At 39.4% G+C, this 14,695-nt stretch overlaps 2 protein-coding genes across 5 annotated transcripts in view; both read left to right on the plus strand.

Annotated features, from left to right (window-relative positions):
- The first annotated feature begins 571 nt into the window (after positions 1 to 571).
- Positions 572 to 3,013, plus strand: LOC116846150 (alpha-ketoglutarate-dependent dioxygenase alkB homolog 7, mitochondrial). Of its 3 annotated transcripts, none has more exons than XM_032819631.1 (5): positions 572 to 862; positions 944 to 1,201; positions 1,290 to 1,463; positions 1,520 to 1,662; positions 2,765 to 3,013. In XM_032819631.1, exons 2-5 carry the CDS (start codon positions 953 to 955, stop codon positions 2,895 to 2,897), a joined length of 699 nt encoding a protein of 232 aa, XP_032675522.1. In that variant the 5' UTR covers positions 572 to 862; positions 944 to 952; the 3' UTR covers positions 2,898 to 3,013. The 3 variants fall into 3 exon arrangements, with proteins under 3 accessions (XP_032675522.1, XP_032675525.1, XP_032675523.1); XM_032819634.1 differs by having other exon boundaries at positions 1,035 to 1,201; XM_032819632.1 differs by having other exon boundaries at positions 575 to 862; positions 1,535 to 1,662.
- Positions 3,014 to 3,318: 305 nt separating this feature from the next.
- Positions 3,319 to 14,695, plus strand: part of LOC116846149 (mitogen-activated protein kinase kinase kinase 11-like) — an 18,850-nt gene continuing 7,473 nt past the window's right edge. For both annotated transcript variants that reach the window (XR_004378407.1, XM_032819630.1), the window contains exons 1-11: positions 3,319 to 4,471; positions 5,510 to 5,744; positions 5,958 to 6,175; positions 6,370 to 6,710; positions 6,787 to 6,967; positions 7,079 to 7,227; positions 7,343 to 7,515; positions 7,936 to 8,182; positions 8,399 to 8,518; positions 8,997 to 9,200; positions 13,822 to 14,230. Coding sequence is in view for 1 of the 2 variants with exons in the window: in XM_032819630.1 (XP_032675521.1) it covers positions 4,281 to 4,471; positions 5,510 to 5,744; positions 5,958 to 6,175; positions 6,370 to 6,710; positions 6,787 to 6,967; positions 7,079 to 7,227; positions 7,343 to 7,515; positions 7,936 to 8,182; positions 8,399 to 8,518; positions 8,997 to 9,200; positions 13,822 to 14,230 (2,468 nt within the window). In the remaining variant the exon portion in view is untranslated. The remainder of the gene's footprint in view (positions 4,472 to 5,509; positions 5,745 to 5,957; positions 6,176 to 6,369; positions 6,711 to 6,786; positions 6,968 to 7,078; positions 7,228 to 7,342; positions 7,516 to 7,935; positions 8,183 to 8,398; positions 8,519 to 8,996; positions 9,201 to 13,821; positions 14,231 to 14,695) is intronic.

The raw sequence follows: 14,695 nt of genomic DNA on the forward strand, positions 1-14,695 counted from the left end.
AGTTTTTCCGTAAGAGCTAGAAGGTTATTAGGGAAAGCAACATATTGATTGGCTGTCGCGCGAACTTCCGCCGCGCGGAAAGCATTACCGTGTCCTGTGTGCAGGAGCCATAATGTGCAACAGTGATATTAACTTTCAGAAATGAATTTATGGAACCTAGAAACATTTAAGGCTGCGTTCAGATTCCCCACCCGGGTGTATTCTATTACTAGAAGTGCTATAGTATATGTCACATATACTATAGTGTTTCTAGTAATAGAGTGCACCCGGATGAGGAATCTGAACGCACTCTAAGATGGCCAACATTGTCCTCTTGTTTTTTATGGATTTTGTCTGATGCCACGAGATGCATTCAGCTACATTTGTTGCAAATAAAAGAACGCAACCCAAGTGCACGTCACACCCAGTCACACAGGGTGGGACCCGATTGACCACGATACGATTGGACACAGATTGTAATGATTGGTTCGACCTAGTAATATTCACTAGATAATTCTTTTCATCGGTTGGTTGTGTCCAATCGTACCGTGGTCAATCGGGACGCTCCCGTCACACACACACAGGACCGCTGCCATTTGCTCGCATGCAATCGGAAACCTTACGCGACACACGTTCGAAACCCTTGTTAACAATCTAGTTTAGTATAGACATCTGTGCCTGTACACCGTTCGGAGAGAGAGAGAGAGAGAGAGAGAGAGAGAGAGAGAGAGAGAGAGAGAGAGAAAATCTGTTATATTAATTAGAGATAACCTATATTTACTGTCAGATTTCTGTGATATAAATATTATATATATTAGAATTTGATAACTAATATATAAACTCGCAAATATAAAAGATTCAAGTTTTTCTAAATTTATACTTGGTTTGTATCGTCTGTATATGTTACATATTCGTTAACATAAGTTTTTCGACAAATTTTATATTGATAAATTTTTGAATTCAGAAAATTGCAATGATCTCACGTTTGGTATATCACATCGTAAATAGAACATTTTGTCGTACTACCTCGAAATATGTTACCAATTCTGATTCAGACTCGAAAGAATTAAATACGAGCGTGACGAAGGACTGGAAAGTGAAGTTACACAGCACAATGAAAATCTTACCAAACTTCATTAGCGAACAGGAAGAAGAGATTTTGATACGCGAGATTGATCCTTATATGATGAAACTGCGTTATGAATTTTCACATTGGGACAATGTTAGTAAAATGTTAATTAACACTAAATGTACATAGATACCTATTTAGCTTGTTTCATATATGTTAGCACTTTTATCTTTTTGTACAGGCAATACATGGTTACAGAGAAACAGAATGGAGGAAATGGAGCAAAGATAATTCAGAGATTCTCAATAGGGTTCGTAAAACAGCATTTCCATCAGATATGGTACAACTTTCACTAGTGCATATACTGGATTTAGCTGCTGAAGGATGGATAAAGCCACATGTCGATAGTGTCAGGGTAATGAAATATCATCGTATCTATTTAAAACAGTTCTACAATGATTCTCCATATAGTTAAAATATTTACAGTTTTGTGGAGAAATTATTGCAGGATTAAGTCTACTGAGTGACAGCGTGATGAGACTGAACTTGGTGGAACATGAGAAGGAGTGCTCTGAGTGTTTTCTACTTCCAAGGAGATCGCTATACATCATGAGGTTTGACATATTTTCTTTCTCCCAGTTTTCTCATTATTAACTCCTTGACTGTGTGGTGAAAATGAGATTTCCATGCCACCAGTGTGTGAAAAAAAGTTTCTTATATTTCCACTAAGATTTTAGTATTAAGGTTTTCAAAATCGCTGAATCCGAATATGATATCAAAATTTTAAAATTCAAAGTAGCAGGTCAAAATATAAAAATCTAATTATTTTTCCAATTTTTAATCTGCCATATTGGACTTGCCATTTTGAATTTTTAGATTTAGATATCACATTTGTATTCAGCGACTTTGAAAACTTTAGTACAATCATTTTTATAAAAATCCAATTATTTTTCTAACTTTTGATCTGCCATATTGGATTTTGAGATTTTAATATTATATTCGGATTCAAAAACTTCAAAAACTGTAAGATACTAAGTTTCATATAAATCATAAAAGGATAAATTAGTGTTTTTTAAGATGTACATATATGTACATCACACACTGGTGGCACGTGCCTTTTCTGTATACATATACTACATACACACTTAAGAGGATGCTGAAGCTAAAAACTTTACCGACAGAACACTGACATTTTTCTGCAAAGTTTACGTCGTATTGGTTACACAGAATTACAAATGCTTTTACGCAATGAAAGTACGTGCAAAAATAAATAGAAGCATTGCTCGATATGTGTTGAAAACAAACAAAAAATTTTTAATGTAAAATCTCAAGCTGTCAGCGTAATATTTGCCTAATCCAAAATTCTGCAGCTTGTGCATACCGAAATTGTGGATGCTCCAAGCAAAAAAATTTTGAAGAACATTGTTTACCTTTGCATCCGCATTTGGAAGCTTAAGAATATCGAAAAAGTTTGCAGAAATATTTCTACACATATATGGTTAGGTTTTCCGTTGAGTATGGTAAAACAAAGCAACATACATTCATGTAAGTTCTATATGTACAAGAAATACGAAAAGGATAATGTGATTATGTTAGTGACGATCGTCTCTACATTATCGACATTGTTCGAGTTCGTCGTTGACTCCAGCATCCTCTTAAGGGGTTGATTAAATAATATTAATACACATTATTACTCATATATGATCGGATTTTTAGCGGTGTTGCGAGGTACAAGTACAACCATGAGATCCTGAAATGTGAAGAGTCATACTTTGGAGGACGACACATACCAAAAAGTAGACGTATCTCTGTGATATGTAGAAGTGAACCTGATCTAGAAAATAATTAGAATTCACTGTATAATTTAGATATCTTACGTTATAAAAATATTCCATATAAATATCTAATATTTAATCACAGTTGGCAAAGACAAGTTAGTTAATAAAGAGTATATCTGAAAGTTTATAGAAGGTATATGTATCGAGATGGAAATCCAAGTAGAATACAAAAGTCAAAATGACATTAAATAGATTTACACAAATCGTAATATAAAAACCAATATCTGATCTTGCGCACGTAAAGTTTCCAATAAGTGCTTCAAAGTCGCGAGTGTTTCCGTTTAAATTACAATTCAAATGCACAAGAATTACAATTCAAATGCCAAGCAGACGCATGGCTCGCTCGTTCACGTGGTGATACACGGCAGCCGGTAACAGATGGTGTCGGCGGAGGGGACGCGAGAGTACGATGGGACGCGCGTCTACATGAGAGTCGTGGCTTCATGTCACGGGGCCGTCGTACGAAACATGGCGTTCGCGAGGTTATTGCTATGAGTGCTGTTCCGTTTTCTATTGTTAAATGTGGCATCGTCGCGCGACGTGCGGACTGACGCGGAGCGTCGTGTCCTCGGGGCGGCGAGCGCGCCAGTTTGAAGCCCGCGTGAGCCAAGTCGGTTGGTCGTAGGAACGACCCGGCGGCGACAGAAAAACAGGCCTCGTCAACAGAAAGAGAGAGAAAGAGAGAGAGAGACAGAGTGGGCTTGTAAAGGTATACACACCCTGACGCGAGACCGCCGAGACTGGTATTTTCTAGCATATCGCGGAATCCTCGGCGAATTCTCTCGCAACCGCGGTCCGTCGACGGTCGTCCTCGCGACCGAGGTCCGTGCGTGCCGCTCGTGGACACGCGCATCAGAATGCCGGTTCTCGTGAAATTGTTTTCGCGCACGGGGTGGTGAGAAGAGAGAGAAAGAAAGAGAGAGAGAGAGAGAACGAGAGCGAAAGCGACATACGGCGATCGCGTCCTCTCTTGCTTCCTCTTTCCCGTTGCGCAGGAGACCCCGATCGTACTCCTCGAGTGTCGTTACCCGATGGGAAACACGGCGGTCACGCTGACGCGGCCCGATTTCACACTTTCGTAGTAGTACTTACTAACGCTGAGCGGGGGAGAGGGAGGGGGAATGCACCCGATGTAAACGCGAGAACGGCTCGTTCTCCGTCGTCGCGGAAGCGTCCGTCACGCTGCCGCAGGATATGTCAAAACGACGACGCTTCGCGGTCCTGATATGTGTCCACGATTTATCCGCGATAAGAAACGAAGCGGTGAATAACGGCCTAGAGTTTGACGTCGCGCGTCGTACACGAGGTACCGACGTGGTATCGGTGGCGAAGTAAAGAGCAGAAGGGAAGAGTGATTTACGCAGAAGAGAGGAGTAAGGAGAGTGTCGAGCCATATGCCGCCGGCCGGGTTATCGGCGAGAGGCTTGTCTACCTTGATGGACCACGGACAACCGGATGCTCGTCATCGGAGCGAGCATTTCCTACTCTATCCAGAGAATGGCTCCTCACATCCTCACAGTCCAAATACGACCAATTCATCGCCGCGGTATCAGCATAACAGCAGAACTAATAGTCACAACACTAGGTAAAAAAAGCTCTACTTCACAACCCTTGCTGTCAGGTGAATATCTCAGTAATTAAACATTATTCCAATGAGAAAAATATTAATAGTATATTTGTACTTGATATTTCGAGTAAAGAACCTCTGAAATTTTGTTAAAAGATTTCTCTTTGTGCTAATTTGTAATGTTATTTAATGAACATTTGATTACTGTATCATTCAGTAATTAAGACATGATCCATTGTTCAGTTCAATCATAATTGATTATTTTATTTTCAATTTTTTCACTGCTGACAAATCTTCAAAGTTTTATAAAAATGTCAATTTTGTTAGTAATTCTATTATTTATTAATGAAAATATAAAACTAATTGTGTTTATTAGTTCAGTCATTGGGACATTCACCTTAAAGTCTAAACAAACTGATCAACCATAGTTAATTATTCTTGGAGTAATTCAAGAGTGCTAACACAGTTGTCTGCCACAGATGATGAGCCACGAGATCTGTAATCTCGCGACTCCTTGGTATCTAAAAAGCAAAATGTTAGCAGTATATTGGCAAATTGACAGTAGAAATCGTGGCAAATCCATAATCATCTGTGTCTGTATTAAACTCGTGTTTTGTCAACAGGACTGCTGACATAACTTGATAGCGAGCAGAATCTGCAGTATATTTAAATATCAATAAATATTTAGATACCAATAAGCAAAGTGTTAGCAGTATACCAGCAGAGTGGCAGCAGATTTGACCAGAATGGCAGATCCATAGTCATCTGTGTACGCACTAAACTTGTATTCTGTCGACAGAGCCTGATGATTTGACAACAGATTGATGGCAGAAACCGAGCAGAGTTTGCAGTATATTTCATTTAAGTACATTTAAATAATTACAGAATGATAGATCCTGCTCAGTTTCTGTTGTCAATCATACTCTGCTAGCAGATCCTGTTATATTTCTACTACCAAATTGCTGACAACATATTTACAATAGACATTGCGTGAAATCTGCTTCTGCAGATTTAGCTATGTGGGTAATTTTTTTGAGGGGTGATTTCTTCTTGCAGCTACGGATACATATATGGACATACATCTAGCAACAATATGTCTGACAGCAGCATTTCTGATACGCACAGCGGTGGAACTGCAAGAACTGTCTCTCAACAGACTAGTCCATCCCATGGTACACATTCCTCTTCTCAGTCGCGACAGGACAACAGCACCACTATTTTCACGGCCCTCTTTGACTATGTCGCTCAGGGTGAAGATGAGTTATCTCTTCAGAGAGGGGAAACTGTTGAGGTAGCTTTATCTTCAACAATAACGTGTCTTGATGATTTCTTTATTTAAAATAATTTTATAGAGAAAATTACTAGTTGATAATGAAATGGAATTGTTTGAAGTGAAGTGCTTCAAAGAATTAAAAATGACCGATTCGGTTGCAACAATATTACGTGTTTTTTTTTTATTATAACACAACAGCCCGGCAAGTGACACAGTTGTTTTCTACAATAGGTTTTGTCGAAAGACTCGAAAATCTCAGGCGACGAAGGATGGTGGACTGGAAAGGTTCACGGGAAAGTGGGAATCTTTCCGGCAAACTTTGTCGCGGAGGCAGAGAGTATCGATCGAGTTTCGTCGGTGATCGATAAAGTCCAACCTGTTGAAATCAATTTCGAGGAGTTGCAATTGGAGGAAGTTATAGGGGTCGGAGGTTTTGGGAAAGTGTACAGGTAGGCAAATAAATTAGTTCATAGATGTATACAAAGAGCTATCAGTGTAACATTTATTTCAGCGAAAACATTCCATAGAAAAAGATTCTGATATATCGATTCTAAAATCCGAGAATGATTTCAAGATAAACACACATATATTCCGATGCACACATTTAAGAGTGATCTTTAATAAGATTTATTTGATTTTCCAGGGGTTTTTGGAAGGGCCGCGAAGTAGCTGTGAAGGCTGCGCGCCAAGACCCAGACGAAGAGCCCAGTGTAACGTTAGAAAATGTTCGGCAGGAAGCGAAATTATTCTGGTTATTGAAACATGAGAATATTGTGCAATTAGAAGGAGTGTGTATAAAGATGCCTAATATGTGTCTTGTGATGGAGTACGCTCGCGGCGGTAGTCTTAATAGAGTCCTTAGTGGCAGGAAGATTAGACCTGACGTATTAGTCGATTGGGCGATACAAATCGCAAGAGGCATGGATTACCTTCATAACAAAGCTCCTATAAGTCTTATTCATAGAGATCTAAAAAGTTCCAATGGTAAGATATATTAATCATTACATTAACAAAAATCCTCTTTTCCTCTTTTACTTTAAATATATCTCTATGTCGATAGTGTTGCTGAGTGAACCGATTGAAAACGACGATCTGCAATACAAAACTCTAAAGATCACGGACTTCGGATTGGCGAGAGAAGTCTACAAGACAACCCGCATGTCGGCGGCTGGCACATATGCCTGGATGGCGCCGGAAGTGATCAAAAAGAGCACTTTCAGCAAAGCCAGTGATGTATGGAGGTCAGTCTTTGACGTAGAGTTTGATATCTTCATTTCACGAAAGAGTGTTTCGTAATTTATTAAGCTATATTGATCTTTTAGTTAAAGTACTTGTGAAATTTTTACTCACAGCTACGGCGTATTGCTGTGGGAACTCTTGACGGGAGAGATACCCTACAAAGGTATCGATACTCTGGCTATAGCGTACGGTGTCGCCGTTAATAAGCTGACTCTACCTATACCATCCACTTGTCCTCAACCTTGGAGGTATCTCATGGAAGGTAAGAGATTAGTAATGTGCGAACACAAAGAGGAGATTCTCTTCTCAAATTGTATTTTTAATCATACATTTTCCTGAGTCTAGTGGATATATCACTGAAAGCATTTATTATTTAGAATGTTGGGCGTCGGACAGTCATGCTCGGCCTGGATTTGCAGAGATTTTAGTAGCGTTGGAGGAAGTACGAGATGCATTCGCGGCAACGCCACATGAATCTTTTCACACGATGCAAGAAGATTGGAGACTGGAGATTGAGCAAGTTCTACACGGACTGCGCATGAAGGAAAAGGTAACACGCATTATCTTATATTATGTTCAAATTATTTATACATCATTATATTTGAAATCATTTAAACAATACTAAGCTCTTTCGTACAATTTTATAAGAATATTTTAAAATATCACGTTGAAACCTTATATGTATTATATGTTACAAGTATGTATTATAAAGTAAATAATTTTTATAATCGTTGTTTTAAACGCTTTGCAAAGGCATGCCGTTCTTTAGAGGAGGTAAGATAAAACAAAAAAGTTAGTTAATATATCATTGTTAAAAAAATAATTATTTAATTTATATTTTTCTTTTGATTGAGGTAATTACTGTCTCTAAGACAGATATAATAGAAAATCTAGTGACTTAGTATATGTATAATTGCGGTGCTTTAAGTGAATTAGCTGTCTGACGTATCTTCTTAACTTCATTTGCAAGGAGCTGCGCTGTAGAGAAGAAGAACTGACGAAGGCACAGGTACAACAGAGACAGCATGAAGAAAATTTGAGGCAGCGGGAGCAGGAATTAGCCGCCCGTGAGATAGATCTCTTGGAAAGGGAACTCACCGTAATGATCATTCAACAGCAAAACACGCCTACACCAAACAAGAGACGTGGCAAATTTAAAAAGTCGCGGTTAAAATTAAACAAAAAGGAGCCTGGGAGCAATATCAGTGCACCATCGGGTAAAAACACCATTTTCTCCTCATATTTTATTATATGCTATGATGCAAGACCGATCTTTTAGAGTTTTTGTTTGTACATAGTAATTATATAAGTTTTTCTTAAAAAAAAAAAAAAAAAAAATATATATATATGTGTGTGTGTGTGTGTGTGTGTGTGTATTTTGGTGAAAATAATATATTTTTGATTATAATTAGAGATTTTTCTGTATCATCTAGATTTTCGTCATACAATCACTGTTCAACATACGGCCTTGGATCGGGGCAAAGTGAGGAACCCGTCGAGACCTAACAGCCCACCAGGCTCACCCAGCATTCCAAGACTCAGAGCAATTGCATGTGAGTAACTTTATCCTGAACGCTTTCAGTAGTACCGTGATTATTGACAATTTATTGTGCGATATGAGTGACTTTATCAGCGATCGAACGTATTGAATTGTAATCAGACAATTTGAGTGTTACACTGTTTGTTTGTGGTAGACACCTTGTACTTTTTATACATGTCAATACTTTTTCGGCATGGTGTGCACAAACATTGTTTTTATATATATTGGATACTTTTCCATTTTACTTTCTTGTTTTGCAAAAGCCACAATTACTTTGAGCTAATGTATTATCATAGTGATACAGAGTATACCAGTCGCTGAGATTAGTATGCACAATTATATTGTTTGAACACACAGTCGCTTTCCGAAAAGTATATCCGTAAGAAGCCGAGTTGCCTCCGCCGAATGAAAGCGAGGGAGAGAGGAGTTTATAGTAGTTAGTTAGTATTCGTAGTGAGTAGCACTTTGTTTCTTTTTTTTTCCCCGTTTAGTACCGGCGGACGGAGTTAAGGGTAAGACTTGGGGGCCGTCGACGCTTCATCAACGTGAACGCGGGGCTATTATCACCCAGCCGCCAAATCCCGCCTCCCCTGGCGGCAAACGTTGGTCCCGTTCCGCGCCAGATCTCGAAAAGACACCGCTGCGTACAGCCCTGTTGGCGAACGCGCATCGCTCCCCGCTTCTGCAGGAAATAGGTAACCCTACCTCCAGAAAATTGTACTCCTCGGCCAATAATCTGATAGATAATCAGCCAGGTTGTAGTAACTATAACGATATGCCGCAAAACCTCGACAGCATCGTGCAGGGCACGCGCTATGCGCCCTACAACATAGGCGAGGACTTTGTCATTCTGGACAACGACATATACGAGTCCATAGTTCTGCATAAAACCCCGAACAATCTTAAGACCCATTTTTCGGAAGAGCCCTCGATAATTAACGACGATTACCCGAGAGTCGGGCGTGTGGGTGGTGGCGCTTCGAAGGCCACGTCCTCCAAATGCCAGAGGCCGCTTGAGTGGGAGCACTCGCATTCCACGAATTTCGTGCAGAACGTAGCGTGCACTTTGGTGGGCACCGCGAAGCGGGTCAAGAGTAAGAAACGTGATAGAAGTAAGTCGAAGGAGTCGAAGCGCAGAGACAGTTCGGAATCGCGTTTGGCGTCCTTGGCCGATTTCTTCCGGTCGCCTTCCGGCTCGAGAAAAAGCTCCCTCAATTCGCCATATAGCACCGAGAGAAAGAACTCCGTTACCATCAAAATTAACGACACCGACGGTCTCGAATCAAGTCCCGAGAATTCCATCGGCAAAACTTCTTCCTCCTCCTCCCAGCATAAGTCACGCATTTCCAAGAGCCCGCTAAGGGTGTTCAACAAAATGAAGACCTGGGGCAGCCGGGACGCGCTCGATGACAAAACCGCCACGGTTAAAGTGGAGTACAGCGTCCTCGAGAATGTAATATCCATACCACAGTTGAACCGTCGTGACTCCGATCAGGCGAACACTACGATGCCCAGGTTCCTCGCGGCCAACTCCCGCGAAGGCATCGACTTCGAGAGTCTCGAGTCCGAGTTGTGCAACTTCGACTCGGAGCACTCGAACGACAGCTCCAGGTCAAAGAGCTCGCTGGGACCATACCACGAGGTACCCAGGCACAAGAGGTCGCCGATCAACGTCGAGACGACGACGACGCCGGACGTGTCCACGAAGCAGGGCGCGTATCGTTTCGATCACGGCATCGAGATGAATTCCTTCTTGCATCACAAGTCCAGGAGTAACGAATACTTGCGCAGCTGCGACGGTGATAACGTTGTACATATGTCCGGTCGTTTCCACGAGGCTGCTCACCAGAATCCGCGTACCAATTATAGTCCAAAGAGAAGTTTGCCCGCGTCCTCTCCGGACACCAGTCTTCGTCGTCCGAGTCTCGAGGATATCGACTAAGACAAGTGTCTAAGCATTTCGCTGCTGAACAATTCCCGAGAGAAAAGTAGCCGCGCGGCGAGAACGGATGTACTCCTGCGACGTTGTTGTACACAGCATGTCCCCGACCTGTCGTGATTTCTTTCGCGGTCGATAGATACCGCGCGCGTCCGCGGTCAATGATTATTGTCGTAATGAATCGCGGCCGGTGAAATGAATTTATTTCTCAATGTTTCAACACGAAACACGTATTGACAACTACGAACAGTTCTTGAGCCACGTTACGCAAAATTCTAGAATACTAACGTTACCTCGAGGTGCAACGCACGTGGTATCAATCATTTTAAGAAAGTGCAGTCGATCGTGGACACTTTAGATCTTGATGGGAGCACAAGTAGAGCCTGCAGCTCGAAACGCATTTCGATAGCATGTCATCTTTTCCGCTGCACTTTTTTCCTTACATAGTATTTTTGGATGATTTCGTTTGATGACCATGTGTTTCTATTCTATCGCAGGCCTCTCTGAGGAAAGCATCTACCACACTCGTAAGTTTTCACATTGCCGCAACGGTTATTATGTATTTCAATGATGTCCACTTCACCATCCGCATTTTCCTTCTCCTCTTCCTCTTCTTCATCCTCCTCTTCCTCACTTCCATCAATCTGTTTTATTCCCGTTTAATTCCACCAAACAATGATTTATATATTTGCGTATTATAAAGCTAAAGCGAAGATCTCAAGTAGGCAATGTCTTTTTACTTTCATAACTAAATATTTTTTCTTTTTTTTTTCAATGAACTCTCGCATAGTTTATGCTTAGTGGTTGATCACATAGTAATATAATGCATGTATACACTGATTGATAGTGTTTTTCTCATTACCTACCAGTTGTTTGAGGACGATAACTAGATACACTTTTTAGACGATCTGTGTACGGATTTCGTGCTCATTTTGTTCAGATTTGTCTTAAAAAAAAATTTGGTGAGGGACCAGATAGGAATTTAAGTTTATTCTACGACAGAGGAGCAAGCTAGTGCACATGCGGGCCTTAAAGTTGTCTCAGAGGATGAAATTGTCAAAAGTATATATTAGATATATTATGCATTATTCTTAAATGTTTATGCAGAGGGCGTGGACTTGTTTTTATATCCAGTTTTGCATTAATTTACGAATTAATTTATCTTAATTTAAGCCGATGTGATACTCGTAGTGCGAGTAAGCTAAAAATCTAATGAGAATGTAAGAAAAAAAAAAAATATATATATATATATGTACACATATATATATGTGTGTGTGTGTGTGTGTATGTATATGTATATGTATATATATATATATATATATGTGTGTGTGTGTGTGTGTGTGTGTGTGTGTGTGTATGTGTATGTATATATATGTATATGTATGTTTGTGTGTGTATATATACACATACACGCAGTCTTTCTGGTGTTGGTTCTTTTCTGATATTATCTGGAAAACATAACACATTTCTAACAAGCAGATCTAACAGTCCACTACTACGTGAGATAGAGTCACACGCTTCGGCCATTGCCGCAAAGTTCAACTAAAACAATACATGTCTTTACATTGGAGCGTTATCAGGTTGTGTATGTCTACATAGTCATAATTTTTACAACAATAAAATCAAAATTATAATCATATATAGTCTATATATAAACATTTATATTTAGAAAAAGAGAAAAAGGAAGAAAAGAAAGAGAGAAATATATATTTGTTAACGTAGCCCTCTTTTATTTTGTTGCCTTATGTGCATTTAGATCGATTGCAAATTTATTAATTGTTAATACATTTCTCAGCGAATTTGTTTCTGTACTGTTGTTACGCCAAAACTTCCAACCATTTCTCGAGAGCAGAGATTTTTGCACACATCACATTCAACACACGGAACCACACGCACATTTGTATTTTAGTAATAGAAATTTTTTCAATAAAACCTTTTCAGTTGGACACATTGAATTTTGTTTTTTCGTTTTGCTGAATTTTTACGCTCGGTCTTTGGTGATATAACGAACAAGATTGCGTGAATCTAAAGCGTTTTTTTATCAGTACGACACACGAAACTTTAGACAATTGCGTGTACGAAAGCTTCTACAATATGACATAACGAATCACGGTTCAATGATTTGTATTGCAATGATCGCTCTTATCATTTTGTGTTTTCTATTAATTAAAAGGAAAAGAAAAGTTATTGCGTGCCGATGGCCGAGCGTAAAAAGATGATCCTTGCATGCTTCCAGTAGGATCCTAACTGTTAACTCCAATTGGGTTTGGCTCCTCTCTTTTCCTAAGATCCTAGGCTCACTAAGGAGCAAATATTACCTGCGTGCAATTCTATTACATTCTATTTTTGCGAAGAATAGGAATCGTGCGAGTATGTCTGATTAAATGCTTTCCCTGCAATTAATCTGGCTTTATGTGATACCAATTCGTTGTTAATTGTTTTGTTGCAAATTGACAAGTTGAGAGGCAACATTCTTAGAGTGTAAAGATCTCTATAGATAAAATATGTATAAAATAATTTATATGTGTAATCGTTTATCGTCCAATTCATTCGACGTAGTGTCCTCAAAGTTTGGAGTATTTCATATTTTTCACGAGAAAGGAATGTCTTTCACTTCTAAACTATCTGTTCTATAGATCGTAGTTCCACAGTTCATAGTCTATAATATATAAGACAAGCTGTCTTATACATTTTCTTAAGGATTAGTAGATTAGTACACTATGTTTCTTTAGTACGTTGAACTTTGCTTTTATCTATAAAAATTGGTTGAGTCTAAACAAGAAATATCATTCAACTATTTGTATTCAACTATTTGTATTGGAACTCTTATTGAAAGCACATGTCTGGGTTTAAAATCGTCATAGATGTCGACGACTTGGCCGATTTTTAAAATACGCCTTATATGTTATACTTGTGTGGGTGCATTTTTTTATGGTGTTTGCTCTTAGCACCAGGTAATAAAGATAAAAGTAGTTAACGCGCAAAGATAATAATTAATATCTTCCGATACGAGCAATCGCTTTACATGCATGGACAATACACATATAATTAATTAATATAAATAATAATTTATCAAACGCGCGAACCACGGACTAACTATTGCCGTACTCACTTACAGTTATATAAAGCTCTGAACGTACGAATACATTTGCAAAAATTAATAATTCGAACACGAACAAGGTAAGAAAGAAGAAACACGTTTCTGCGCGTCTCGCACTCACAAGAATCTAAGCAAAAACGACGGAAAAGAACATTAATAATGTCATTTTCGCAGATGAGATCGCTATTAATCTGCGTTGACAATTCCGCTATCTGCGCAAGCAGGTCACGCGAGCGCTATGCCTAATGTCGCCCAAAAACGTGAATATCTTTTATAGATTATACAGCATTACCGCCCGACCTCTCGGCTGACTGGATAACGTCGGATTATCCGTTGAAGCCCGGACTAACCGGGCCGTACATTATGCCGATGGCCGTTCCGATGCCCACTCTGTACAACGGCGAGACGAAAAAACCAAAGCTAAGCATAATAGAGCTGGTACTGTACAACATCGCGGCAATGCTGGCCGGCGTAGCCACCGGTTACGACGTGAGAATGTCGAACATATCCCCGATTCACCCACGGCTGTATCCTCGACTGGGCGAATGCGACGAGGAACAGCCTAGATGGTGGTTTCAAGCGGACACCGGGTCGAATCGCAACTCTTACCTTGGCGCTGATTACGAGTTTAGCTCGAGCAGCGGCTATCCGCACAACACTTATCACGGACGGGCACACCATTATAGGTAATCTGGCTAGTTACTCGAAAAGAAACGAGAAAACGACGAAATGAACAGTTACTTTAGACACAAAATAACTTGTACTTCGATAACTACGAAATTATACGTGTTCCTTGGAATCATGCATTAACGTACAAAATTTCTTGCTTGACACGGAAAGTACTATAATACAAGGAGAGAATTTTATAGTAAAAATTGCTATAGAATTTTGTAACCGAAGAATAGACCGACTGCTGCAGTAATTGTTTCTATCCTTTCGTCTCACATGTGCTATGTATATTTTAGGAACTGAAACGTGCTATTAAAAATTTGCTATGTTTTTTAGCAAGATAGTTCTTATTGATACTTTATTCTTGCACTATCATGATATCATAGTAAAATTGAAAAAATTTATATGAAAAAAGAAAATATATATATATATATATATATATATATATATATATATATATATATATATATATATATATATAT

This window comes from Odontomachus brunneus, unplaced genomic scaffold (assembly GCF_010583005.1).
Source record: "Odontomachus brunneus isolate Ranch 3 - 2012 unplaced genomic scaffold, Obru_v1 Obru_scaffold_061, whole genome shotgun sequence".
NCBI lineage: Eukaryota > Metazoa > Arthropoda > Insecta > Hymenoptera > Formicidae > Odontomachus > Odontomachus brunneus.

What these genes read in the sequence shown, in the direction of transcription:
- LOC116846150 (XM_032819631.1), top strand. Translation starts at nt 953, where the DNA reads ATGATCTCACGTTTGGTATATCACATCGTAAATAGAACATTTTGTCGT. An exon ending in AATTTTCACATTGGGACAAT is followed by an intron (nt 1,202 to 1,289) that starts GTTAGTAAAATG and finishes CTTTTTGTACAG; the next exon opens with GCAATACATGGTTACAGAGA. An exon ending in AGATCGCTATACATCATGAG is followed by an intron (nt 1,663 to 2,764) that starts GTTTGACATATT and finishes TCGGATTTTTAG; the next exon opens with CGGTGTTGCGAGGTACAAGT.